This window comes from Nyctereutes procyonoides, unplaced genomic scaffold, assembly GCF_905146905.1.
Source record: "Nyctereutes procyonoides isolate TBG_1078 unplaced genomic scaffold, NYPRO_anot_genome, whole genome shotgun sequence".
NCBI classification, from domain to species: domain Eukaryota; kingdom Metazoa; phylum Chordata; class Mammalia; order Carnivora; family Canidae; genus Nyctereutes; species Nyctereutes procyonoides.
The window spans coordinates 17052173-17065492 of record NW_026575052.1 but is presented as its reverse complement, the minus strand read 5'-3'; the positions used below and the strand labels follow the sequence as shown (position 1 = coordinate 17065492).

The 13320-nt window shown below is 44.4% G+C and overlaps 1 protein-coding gene across 1 annotated transcript in view; it reads left to right on the top strand.

The window, feature by feature from the left end:
• YARS1 (tyrosyl-tRNA synthetase 1) overlaps positions 1–12879 on the top strand; it is a 33468-nt gene extending 20589 nt beyond the window's left edge. Inside the window, exons 6-13 of the mRNA XM_055331489.1 lie at positions 2109–2201; positions 3972–4107; positions 4579–4664; positions 7719–7854; positions 8940–9037; positions 9870–10063; positions 10587–10728; positions 12001–12879. Of these exons, the coding sequence (XP_055187464.1) occupies positions 2109–2201; positions 3972–4107; positions 4579–4664; positions 7719–7854; positions 8940–9037; positions 9870–10063; positions 10587–10728; positions 12001–12111 (996 nt within the window). The 3' untranslated portion in view covers positions 12112–12879. The remainder of the gene's footprint in view (positions 1–2108; positions 2202–3971; positions 4108–4578; positions 4665–7718; positions 7855–8939; positions 9038–9869; positions 10064–10586; positions 10729–12000) is intronic.
• The last annotated feature ends 441 nt before the right edge of the window (positions 12880–13320 follow it).

Below are 13320 nucleotides of genomic sequence, written 5' to 3'. Positions count from 1 at the left end.
AGCTTTTCTCCAGCTGTTCTTAGCATTTTGTCTCTGATTTTCAGCAATTTGACTATGGTGTTCTTGGATATAGTTTTCTTGGTATTTATCCTACTTGGATTTTGCTGAGCTTCCTGAGTGTTTTCAGCAGTTTTGGGAAATTGTCCCCTATTATTTCCTTAAATATTGCTTCTGTCATATTCTCTCTCCTGCCCTGGGACCCTAATTATACATAGGGTCGACCTCCTGACTATGTCCCACACATCTCTTATATTCTGTTGTTTCCCTTTTTTTTTTTTTTTGTCCTGTCTGTGCTTTAGTTTGATTATTCTCTACTGACATTTCTTCAAGTTCACCAATCCTGTCCTCTGTTAAATCATATCGTGCCATTTTAGAGCTTCCAGTTGCTTCTCTTTTATAGATCTTTATTTATAGATCTTTTTTATGATCTTTATTCCAATATCTGGATTATTCCTAGGTCTGCTTTTATTGACTGTTTTAACTATCAGCCATTATTTTCTGTTTCTCGTTTCTAATATTTTTTTTTTATCAAAGACATTGTAGATATGTTGTAGAGACTCTGGATTATGTTTATAGTGTGCTGTGCTTTCTGTAGACTGTTAAATTACTGCCTTATCCCCTTGATCCTGTCATGGGGCTGGTTCTAGGCTTTGTCAGAACAGGTCTATTTCAATTTTGCCCTTCCTCCTGTGATGTGGTCCGTATTCCTGTTATATGACTTTTCTGGAGTCTCAAACCCAAATCTTAGGGTGTTCACAAAGACCTCTCCACTCTGAGTGGATCTAAACTTCAACCTCTGTTTCCCCAGCACTATATGGTGTTTAAAATCTCTGTGCAAATAAAATAAAATAAAATCTCTGTGCAGATCTCCAGCCTCCCAGCACCTGTTATCTGCTAGACTCCCTGGCATCCTTCTGTATGCACACATAGCTATGAGCACAGAAATAGTGGGGAGTTTTGACTTAGATTTGGGGGTAAGGTGCTCACTTCACTCTGGAACCCTTCCCAAATCCTAGCCTCCTGGGAGCCCTGAACCCCAATCTCTGTCTCCTCTGCTTCATCAGACATCTATTCTCTTTTTCTCAACACCTGGTTTGGGAAAAGAGCCCTCAAGGAGAAAGTCAGGGTGAGTGTGGGTCACCTTTGCTTTCCCTCCTGTCAAGATTTATAGTTGTACACCTATTGCTGTTGAATGCCTGCAAATGGTCATTTTATATATTTCCACCTTACCTTTTATGGTTGTTTCTGGTGGCAGAGTAAATCTATCGTAATGTAAAAATCACACTGTAATACTAATAGAAAAGCAGTTGAGAAAAAAATAATTTTTTAAAGATTTTATTTATTTATTCATGAGAGACACACACGGAGAAGCAGAGATATAGGCAGAGGGAGAAGCAGGCTCCCTGCAGTGAGCCTGATGTAGGACTCCATCCCAGGACCCCAGGATCATGACCTGAGCCAAAGGCAGACGCTCAACCACTGAGCCACCGAGATGTCCCTAACCTTATATATACACCATCAAAAGGTTGTATATTCAACACAATGGAATATTTTTCAGACACACATACACACAAAAGAATGAAATCCTGCCATTTGCAATGACACAGACGGAGGTAGAGAGTATAGTGCTAACTAAGCAGAATAAGTCACTCAGAGAAAGACAGATACCATATGATTTCACTGATATGTGGAATTTAAGAAACAAAACAAATGAATGAAGGGAGGAAAAAGAGAAAAAGGCAAACCAAGAAACAGACTCTTAACTCTATAGAGGACAAACTGCTGGTTACCAGAGGGGAAGGAGGTAGGGGAGGGGTGAAATAGGTGATGGGGATTAAGGAGGGAGGGCACTTGTGATGAGCACCGGGCATTGTATGGAAGTGCAGAATCACTAAATTCTACTCCTGAACTAATGTTATACAGTATGTTAACTAAGTTTAAAAAGAAACTTTAAAAAAGAAAGAAGGAAAGGTTGTATATTTGGTAGAAAAAAAGATTGGAAGGACTGTATCAAACTATTAAGTTGCTGGCCAAATTAGATGAGATTGGAGCACTGAGGAGAAAATTATACTAATACTTGGTTTGTGCATTTCTTTCTAACTCCTCAGTATCTCCCTGCGCTTGGCTACTCAAAACGGGTCCATCTGATGAATCCTATGGTTCCGGGATTAACTGGCAGCAAAATGAGTTCCTCAGAAGAGGTGGGTTTGCTAGCTCTGACTTGAGTTCAGAAATCTTCAGCAAGAGATGAAGAGATTGCGGGCTCGAAAGAAGAATCACCCGGCTAACTAGAATTCTTGTAGATTTGAGTTCCGAGGAACCTAAAGTCATCCAATTAATTTCAGTGGTTCTTGACTACTGAAGGACCAAGAAGCAGTCCTGATGGGATCCAATCATAATTTTAACAGTTTTATTGCTGCTGATAAAACTCACAAGCAAAAGTAATTTCTTCATTCATAGAACTGTGATAAAAATCAGCCTTCTTAATGAGGTTAATGAGTCTAGGGTTGCATTTTACCAAATAGCATCTTAATTCTCAGGTGATGTTTGACATAACTAATATGATAACTGCAATATCTTTTTTTTTTTTTTCAGTATCTTTTAACATTTAAAAGTCTTGCTTAGGAAAAGTACACTTTTGTTTTGATCCCTAAGGGTACAGAATAGGTGCCTTAGTGGAACCCAAAGATGTGAAAGGTTGAATTCTGGACTCCCAAACACAGCTGAGCTTCAGAAATACCTAGGGAATTTAAAAAAAAAAAAAAAAAAAAAAAAAAACAACATCGATTAGACTGTTTTTAGAGATTCTGATAAAGTAGTTCTGGACAATATCAGGAATCTGTATTTACTTTCATATTTTACCAGGTGATTCTGATTAAAGTCATGGTTGGATGTTCATCTAGTTCTTTCAATCTGGCTTCTCAGTTTTTTGAACAGAGATCAGTAAATTTATGCATGGAAACTTAGAGTTTTTAGAATAATATACTCATTTGTTTTTCTCTGTGTTAAAATGCTCCATGTATTAGTTATTTCTTTCACAAACTATCATACCACTCACACCATTTAGTCACATTCACTGTATGTTAACCCTGGAAATCAGAGTTAGTAGCAGTTTCTGAACATGACTACATCAGAATCACTCAGAGAGCTTTTTAAAAATACAGATTCCTGGCCCAGCCTCAAGAGATTTTGAGTCATCTCCCAGTGATTTACATTTTTTTAAAAGCACTCCAGATGATTCATATACAAACATACATGGACCAGAATTTGGTAACCACTGAACACCAAGAACCATGAGCTTACTCACTCCAAACTAAGAAACAATACCTATTACCCTGAAAGGGAGAACGGCTCTAGATACTAGACAGTACCTGGTATTGGGGGTTGCCATGTAGCAAGTCCTCTCACACACTGTTTTGGGCAGTAACGATTAGTATGCCCCTTTGAGAAAATAGTTTTGGGCCTAGCAGTTTTAGGTAGCTTAAGGAAAGAATCCTAGAGAGAGCAAAAACAAAAACAAAAAAACTTCTGCAGAGATGTTCATTGTAATATTGCTTATAGTTTACAAAAATTAGAAAATAATTTAACAGTTTAGAAAGTATATTGTCACTAATAATTGGGAATATGATACAGCATAAAAATTATAAGGAAAGACTAGGTAGCCACTCAGAAATACTTACAATATAGTCTCAAGTGAAAAAGCAAAGGGTAGACATTTGTTCTCCAACTAGAAGTTTGTAAGAACTATAAATTTGTAACAATGCTCTGTGTTGAAGGCCTTAGAAGAACACAGGAACATTGAAATCATTATTTTTAGCAATGTTGTGAGTGGTTCTTGACTCTGATTAATTCTGCTTTTTTTAAAGTTGTTAATGTATAACTATTTTAAAAAAAAACATTAAAATACACAGAGTATTTGAGCTTATCTCATTTCCCACCATAAGAGGTCCTTTCTCCTCCATGGCTTCTAGGAGTCCAAGATTGATCTCCTAGACCGGAAGGAAGATGTGAAGAAAAAATTGAAGAAGGCCTTCTGTGAGCCAGGGAATGTGGAGAACAATGGAGTTTTGTCTTTCATCAAGCATGTCCTCTTTCCTCTCAAGTCCGGTAAGACACTCCTTGGTTGCTTCCCAGAGGCCAGGCCAAAGTAGCAAAACTAGTATTGTGATCATACTTGTGGTTTGTTAGGAGTCTTCCTTCAGAGATGGGCTTCCCTGATTCTGTGCTCTGACTTCTAATACACCAGTGTACACTTGCAGTTGGGATATCATTTCATTGCCCATGAGACTGTCACTGGGTTACTCTATGTGGGGTGATAGGGTGGGCAGGGGTTGTAGAAATGAGGGTGGGCACAGGCATGCTGAATTAGAGAAATATGAAAGAAATGTAAGGCACGATCCTTTCCCTTGAGCTTGGATGCCGCTGGGTTGCTAGCTCATCTGATTTAAGAACAATAAAATGCCATATAATAAAGTTTAAAATATACAACAAAAACTCTAAATATCCATAACATTGAGCTAGGAATGCTGACTCTGCCATTATTGATGAGTTTGTTGGCATGGATCCTTTGTCTTACAGAGTTTGTGATCCTTCGAGATGAGAAATGGGGTGGAAACAAAACCTATACCGTTTACTTGGACCTAGAAAAGGACTTTGCTGATGAGGTAATCCCAAAGGAGGCGTAATCCCCACTGAATTCCTTCTGATGGACCTCTCCTTCTTGGCCTAGGCAGATTTCTAGTACCTGCCCCAAGTTTCTGCTTGATGCTTTCCAGGGCTGTGTATTGTGAGTAATGGCTTAATGAGGATTTGGGTGGTTCACAGGTTAGGCAAGCAAATGGCACAAAACTAATATATTAGTATCCTATTCACTCTGCAAAGGATTTAACCTGGAATGAAGGACCAAACCCAGCAAGATGAACCATTTTAGGGAGAGGTGCATAGTCAAGGTTTAAAAAAGAAACATCTAGGAAAGGACAGCATAGAGGATACTGCTGATCTCAACAGACAGCTTCACAAAAGAACTATTAGGTGCCCATGAGTTAGGCACCATGGTAGGTGCTGGCATTACAGAGGATTAAATCCTTGTGAAACTCATGGTCCAGAAAGAGAGGCAGACATATAAACAAATAGTATTGCTGTGTGACTGTATGATGATGATGTATACACAGTCCAAAGGTAAAATAGGAGGAACTGATTACCTGGCTGTCCGGCAAAGCTTTGCAGAGGGGACAACATCCAAAAGACACAGAAGGTGAAATAGCATGATGTGGAATCGCAAAATGGCATGGTCTGACATGAATCTAAAAGGTGAGGCATGAATTATTGTGGGCAAGATAGGAAGGGCCAGGTCATAAAGGGAAGATGTGATAGTGGTGCATATGGGGACTAGAATGGGGGCTTTTGGTTGACTCTGACTTTGGGTTGAATCAGTAGTGTGATTGGATGGTCAGAAATGTTAAGTCTTGGTGTAAGACATCAGAAATGTGGAGTCTGGAACCAGGGAGCCAATAGTCTATTCAGTTCTCGACTGTTGTGAGTACATTTGGGGTTGTGCCTTCAGCCCTGGACTTCAGTTTTATGAGGTTTATTTGATAGTCTGGGGTGTGTTGGTGGGGAGAGGAAGGAGGCTGTGATAGGGAATAGACCAAAACCCTTGTCACGGAAGCACAGTTGAAAGAACTGGGGATGTTTGGCTGGGAATCAGGCCTGTGTCCAGTCCTCCTCAGATAACATGACCGACTCATGGGAGAAGGGTTGGGTTTCTTCCTGTGGCCCCAGAGGGCTAAGCCAGGTCTACAGGTGGGGACCATAGTGAAGCATGTTCAGAATCAACATCAGGGAGAGCTGTGCAGCGACCTTTGTCATATGACAACAAGCTGGACTGCCTCACTTAACTTTGCGACCTCATCACTGAGGTGTTCAAGCAGAGACCAGAAGCCCACTGCAGGCAACCTAGTGTGGGGGTTTGAACATCAAATAGAGGAAAAGACCTATGAGCTCTGCGACCTATTTTTTGGATGTTTTTCACAGCCATTGCTCTGAAATCCTCTCCCTCCAGCCCGAGGCAGGCCACAAACCCCATATTTTAATAATAGAAAAGCTTTAGGCCTCCTCTGTCCAGTATGATAGCCACTAGCCTCATGTGGCTGTTTAAATGTAAACTACAATTCAGTTCCTCAGTTGCCCTGGGCACATAGTAAGGCTTACCTGCCACACACAGCCAGTGGCACCTATGTGACACAGCACATACAGAACATGTCCACTGTCACAGAAAGTGCTACTGGCTAGTCATTTATTGGAATAATAAGAAGGATAGAAGAAACATATCTGAAAAAGCCTGAAATAGCACTAGCCAGTAGCACTTTCTGTGACAGTGGACATGTTCTGTATGTGCTGTGTCACATAGGTGCCACTGGCTGTGTGTGGCAGGTAAGCCTTACTATGTGCCCAGGGCAACTGAGGAACTGAATTGTAGTTTACATTTAAACAGCCACATAAAAATAAATAAATAAATAGCCACATGAGGCTAGTGGCTATCATACTGGACAGAGGAGGCCTAAAGCTTTTCTATTATTAAAATTCCTAAGGGGGAATCCCTGGGTGGCTCAGCGGTTTAGAGCCTGCCTTTGGCCCAGGGCATGATCCTGGAGGCCCGGGATTGAGTCCCACATCAGGCTCCCTGCGTGGAGCCTGCTTCTCCCTCTGCCTGTGTCTCTGCCTCTCTCTCTCTGTGTCTTTCATGAATGAATGAATGAATGAATGAATGAATGAATGAATGAATGAATAAATAAAATCTTTAAAAAAAAATTCCTAAGGAAATGAAGGAATATCATCAGAAACTAAAATGTAGGCACTGTTGTATTACAGGTATTCATGGCTAAGAGATACCCCTTAGAATATCTAGCAGAGCCTTTCAGGGAAGATTTGAAAAGTATAAAAGTACTAGTCACAGGACACAAGAAAAATTGAATTGCTAAGCTCCTACCACGCACTAGAATCACTCACCATATTTACCCACATTGTGGGATTGAATCCTCATTCTGAGTCTCTGAGGTATAGATATTCTCTTCAGTTCTTAAGTAAAGCATCTTAATAACCCTCTAAAGCTTAGAAGGTTATTAAGTGCCTGGTCCAGGGGTCACACAGCTAGCAGGGACTCTAACCCTGGTTCAACTCCAACGCACTTGCTCGCTCTTCTCACTTACTTAGCTACCCCCCAGGCTGTCTCCTGGGGTTGCCTCTCTGTTTCTCCACCTGCAAATGATACCTGGTTTATGCCACTACTCTAAGCATGAATGGAGGGACTAGAATAATTTGATTAATAAAAACATTCAAGTTACTTTGGCTCAGGTCATGATCTCCGGGTCATGAGATGGAGCTCCACAGTGGGCATGGAGGCTGCTTGAAATTCACTCTCTCCCTCTGCCCCTGCATGCGCTCTCTCTCTCTTTCTCTCTCTCAAATAAATAAATCTTTAAAAAAATAAAGTAAAAATCCTCAATTTAGTATGGAATTCAGAGTCAAAAAACCTAAATCTCAGACAGGTAAAATAATCTTCCTAAACTTTTTTCCCCCCTCTTGGCTTTGTCAGCTTCCTAGGGTGATTCTGAGGATCAATAGCCTGTACTCTACATACACATTATCTTTAGTAGACTCAGATGTCCTGTGCCCCACTCCGATGCCTCCTTCCACTGGGCCTTTGTACACTTCTGCAGGTTGTACACCCTGGAGACCTCAAGAATTCTGTCGAAGTCGCCCTGAACAAGTTGTTGGATCCTATCCGGGAAAAGTTTAATACTCCTGCACTGAAGAAACTGGCCAGTGCTGCCTACCCAGATCCCTCGAAGCAGAGTAAGGCCAGCCAGGGTGCGGGGAAGGGCCAAGGGGTGCATGACATCAGACAGAGAGCCTGTCAGTGGGCTTCAGGGAAAGATCGGTCTCAAACTGAGAGCCCTAGAAGCCAGGGGGCATGAAGTGCAAGGATATCCTACCCCATTAACTCCTGGAATGGAACTTGAGTCATCTTGATCTAGGTCTAGGCGATACTGTGAAGTGATTACATCCTGTTGTATGAAGTCTCCTGGTGTGAGATACATACTGTGATGCTTCACTAAATGTTCTTTGGTTAGAGACCAGCTGGGTTAGACCATGAGGTAACACAGCTGTTCAGGCAGAGCTTGTACAGCTCCTTAGGGAAGCTCATCTTTAGCTTTGTCTAATACCTTTCCATATGCTTCTGAGTGGCTCTTAGTTAACCATCCACTTATCCATGATGCTGAGATATTAACATTGATGGTTTTGTGTGACCTTCCAGACTCGAAAAATGTATGTGGAGTGCATGAATGGAAATACCTAAAGGTAGCAAAACTACTACCATCCCTCTTCTTCCCTCCTCTCCAGCTAATAACTGAGGGAGAGAATAGATGAAAATCTGGCATGTCACTTCTAAAAGGTTGCTGATCCTGTTTTAAAGATGTAACTAGGGGCACCTGGCTGGCTCATTTGGTAAAAGCCCATGACTCCTGAGCTTGGGGTCATAAGTATGAGCTCCATATTGGGTGTAGAGATTATTTTAAAAAGAAAAAAAGAAAATATAACTAAAGGGGTATGTTCTGGGGCAGCCCGGGTGGCTCAGGAGTTTAGTGCCCGCTTTCAGCCCAGGGCCTGATCCTGGAGACTTGGGATTGAGTCCCACATCGGGATCCTTGCATGGAGCCTGCTCCTCTCTCTGCCTGTGCCTCTGCTTCTCTCTCTCTGTCCCTCATGAGTAAATAAATAAAATCTTTAAATAAGTAAAGTAAGTTAATAAGTAAATGGGTATGTTTTGGGCATTCTGCGCTAAACCCCTGCTGGTGTCCTCATTGGGTGGGCTCAGCGGTTGACCTGTCATGGTGAAGGAGGAGAGTTCTGACCCCTCGGGTTCTTCTCATTCCCAGAGCCAGTTGCCAAAGGCCTTGCCAAAAATTCAGAACCAGAGGAGGTCATCCCATCCCGGCTGGATATCCGTGTGGGGAAAGTCATCAGTGTGGACAAGGTACTCATTTCTCATCACATCCCAGAGAGGCAGATAGGGGTCACATTTGTCTGTTTCCGTCTGGAGGAAACCTGGCCGGGGATGGGAAGTAACATCCCCGAGGTCATATTGCAAGTCAGAACATAGGCGCCTAACCCCAGGTATCAGGCTTTTCCCTTTGCTGCCTCTGGACCTTATGCAACCAACCACAGCCAGGAACTCATAGAGGGGGAAGATATTAGTCAGAGGGAGCTTGCTTATCCGCTAAATCCGGTCCCATAGACTCCTCTGGTCTCTACCAGTTTGTCTGGACTTAGCTGCAGGCCTTATCTTGGATGAGCACTTTGTCGCCCTGTCCCATCCCACCCACCCCTGAAAATGGGGAAGGGACTTCCTTTTTCCCAGAGACAGAAGGTTATGTAACCTGGGACCATTGCTGTGGCTTTTTTTCCCTCTCTCAGCAATGTTTTTCACTGTGTAGACCCAACTACTGAAACAACCTTGAGATAGCTGCCAGTGCTCTTTGAGATGGTGCGGCCAGCGTTGTCCCCCACCCATCCACCAGGCTGGCGCAGCATGTAGCCACCCAGACAGTCCAGGCCTGTCTTCACCCCTGGAGGACACTCCTTGCACACCTCATTCTACTCAAAGCCTGCCTCTTGGTGGAGACTAAAATGTACTTTTACAACCCATTCTACTGTCGTCGGGACCTGGAAAGAGTTTGCCCCAGAGGGTCCCTTAGGAGCCTCTGCTGAGGAATGGACGCCCACTTCAGCAGTCAGAGGGCTCATCGGGCCCCACCCGTGATCCATTCCATATGACACTGTCTGGGACTAATGTCTCTTGCTGGCAGCACCCAGATGCAGACAGCCTGTATGTGGAGAAGATTGATGTGGGAGAAGCTGAACCCCGGACTATCGTGAGCGGCCTGGTACAGTTTGTGCCCAAGGAGGAATTGCAGGATAGGCTGGTGGTGGTGCTGTGCAATCTGAAACCCCAGAAGATGAGAGGCATCGAGTCCCAAGGCATGCTTCTTTGTGCCTCTATGTAAGTGAGAACTTGGGGCAGAGTGCAAGAAGGGGGTGTGGGGGGAGATGAGGGAATCAGCCTACATGGTGCCCTTCCATGCGCCAAGTGGAAACCCTGCGAGCACTATCCAAAAGATGATGCATGAAGGAATTATTTATTGTACAAGTACTGTGCGTGAAGCACTTTACCCAAAGTCAGTTTTATTAAGACGGAAGTTGAAGGCTCAAAGCAGTATGTGCATGCCCAAGTCCCTCTACCAGTGAGAGATGGAGCCAGGAGTCAAACCTAATTCTGACTAGCTGTCTGGGCCTTGCTGTCTCTGTTCTGTCCTACTTCCTCCTCCAAAAGCCCAGATTTTGGTATCTCTCCCAACAGAGGGTCAAGGCAGCACTGATACCGTCCAGAAATGTAACTCAGTGCTGAGGATCTCCTGGGCCTCCGGCATTGTGGCCCCTCCATGCAGGCCCTGATACCTTGGCTTCCAGGGCGGCTGTGGGCAGTCCACAGCCTCACCGTGTCCTCGTCCTGTGTGTCTTCTCAGGGAAGGAGTAAACCGCAAAGTTGAGCCTCTGGACCCTCCTGCAGGCTCTGCTCCTGGGGAACGAGTGTTTGTGAAGGGCTATGAGAAGGGCCAACCAGATGAAGAGCTCAAGCCCAAGAAGAAAGTCTTTGAGAAGTTGCAGGTAAGTAGATGGCAATGCCCTGGCTCCTGCCTGGGCCACCTGTGCTGTGTCCCCAGACTGCTTTGCTACTGAGTCCACCATGGCCTTTGCTCCCATGCTGGGCTTTCCTGCCTCTAAGCCCCTCCCTTCCTGAGTCCAGACCTTTCTAGAGGAGGTGCCTGCAGAGCATGGGAGCTCTGGCACCTACTGAGAGTGGATAGACTATTTGAGGGGGTGTGAGGGACTTAGACATTTCCTCTTCTGATCCTCAGTCCATGATCAGAGGATTATCCCTATTTTGTCTGGCAGGATACTGGCCAAGGCCACACAGGGTCACCAGAAGTGATGGAGCCGGGATCCCCCCGCCCACCTTGATCTTAGAGCACTCATTCTCTGTCTGCCCTCTGGGGCATGGACTCACATACAGCCCGTCCCTGGGACCCCTGAATGTGTTCCTTCTTCCCACAGATACTGAGCCCGATAGATGGGGCAGCTATCACTCTAGGGGTTCAGGCTGCATCAGGGAATAAAACTACAACAGTTCACTGTCCTCGTGGCACTAACGTTACACCTGTGGCTTTCCCTAGTTAATCCCTCACATCCTCGCTCAGCCAGGTGTTTCTGGGAGGTGTTCAGAGTGCTTTCTACCACTGTCCTCCTGCATGTGGCAGGCTGGTGGTTTTATCCATTCCCTCTTTACTACATTTCCAGGCTGCTTTTTTGAATCATTTATTTTATCTGGCTATAAAATAAATTTCCCATGCAGAAATGTCCAAAATATAGGGGACATGAAGAAAACAAAATATCCATAGTCCTGCTGCCTAGAGGTACCAGAAAATAGCATCAGTGAGGATTTCTTTGTGGACTCTATGTATGGAAGTAATGTATTTATACTTTGAGTCCTGCTATAAGTTTATTTTTTTATTTAACTTGATGCCAGAAAAACTTCCCCATCTTCTTAAACACTGAGAGGGGGGATCTGATTGCATAGTATTATATCATAATTACCATAATGTAACAAAATTATTTTATCTTTAATGTAAGACACTGAGGTTCTCAGGTTTTCACTATTCAGTAGATATCTTGATACATAGTTCTTTGCACTTACTCGAGACTGTTTTCCTAAACTAAATGCCTCAGATGTGCTTGTTTGGATCTGAGAGACCATGGTGAGCCACTGGCAGAGCAGTTCAGTCTGTCCAGCAGGTCTGTCCGCACCACTGGAGCGTAAGAGCCTGCTCTCCTGCAGCCCCGTGGCCACCACATTCACTGCTTTTGTTTCTTTTTGTGCAGGCTGATTTTAAAACCTCTGAGGATTGCATTGCACAGTGGAAGCAAACCAACTTCATGACCAAGCTGGGGTGCGTCTCCTGTAAATCACTGAAAGGAGGGAACATCAGCTAGCTAATCCAGCATCCTGCTCCCTTCTCCTGTCACCCTGAGTCATCTGCTGTCTCAGTTTGCTCCGTCCTTCTTCACCCCATTTCCCCATCTCCCAGGACACCAAAGCAGGAAGTTTGGGACTTTATTAGGTGTGGAACTCAGTAAGCGGCAGCTCAATCTCCCCAGAATCCAGAAACATCCTGTCGGGGCTGCTGTGGTGAGCCACTGATCTCCTGGGTAGTATTGAGGTCGGGGCAGCAGCAGGGAGTCCAGCTCTACCTTCTTCCCCTGGCAGCTGACTGGAGAAACCTGGTTTCAATATAACTCATAGAAAAGGTTTCTGCCACAGTCCTTCTAATTGGAAAAATATTGGTTCCCATGTTTTCCTAGAGTTATCCCAGCAGCTGTGCCTCTGTCTGGGATCTGGTGCCTGAACTGGGGTAATTACAGCCTTTCCCCAACAGGAAATTGTGGGATTCAAAAAGGAAAGGGAGGGGAAGACAGAGAACCTAGTGGTCTACCAAGTGGTGGGCAGCTTTCCCCAGTGCCTGCCAACCCTGAGGCTTGAGGCTTGGCACTGGGGGCAGGGCCTGCCCTGGGGCTCCTGTGATTCTTTTCCCTTGATCCTGCTGGGTTGAGACATTCCCTAAACCAGCTGTGGGTTAATATCAGAAGTAGGGCAGATGTGCAGCCTGAATCTTTCTTCAGAGAGGGTGGGGTACTTCTCCATAAGGCATCAATCAGAATCACTATCACTGTCATGAATTCAAATAAACTGTCTGAACAAGAGTGTCTGGATGGGGACTGTGAGCTGGACCATCTCAGGAGGGAGAAACACAAGTGTGGAGCAGCTGCCGGGCCCCTCACCCAGCATAGGCTGCTTGTATCTTGGACTTTTGACCCTGTAATGTTAGCAGGAGCAGGGACTGTGATGAATTGGATGGATCACAGACACTGACTTTTCCTTCGACGATAAAAGAGGCCTGGGGCGCCTGGGTGGCTAAGTCGAACACCAGACTTGATTTCGGGCTCCGGTCATGATCCCAGGGTTGTAAGATCAAGCCTTGCGTTGGGCTCCATGCCTAGAGCACAGAGCCTGCTTAAGATATTCTCTCTCTCAAAAAAAGAAAAAGCAGAAGAGGCCCATTTTGGGGTCCAGTACTTAGAGCAGGCAGAAAGAACATTTTCCCAACCCCTGTCCCTCTCCAGTTAAGCAGCAGCAAACCACAG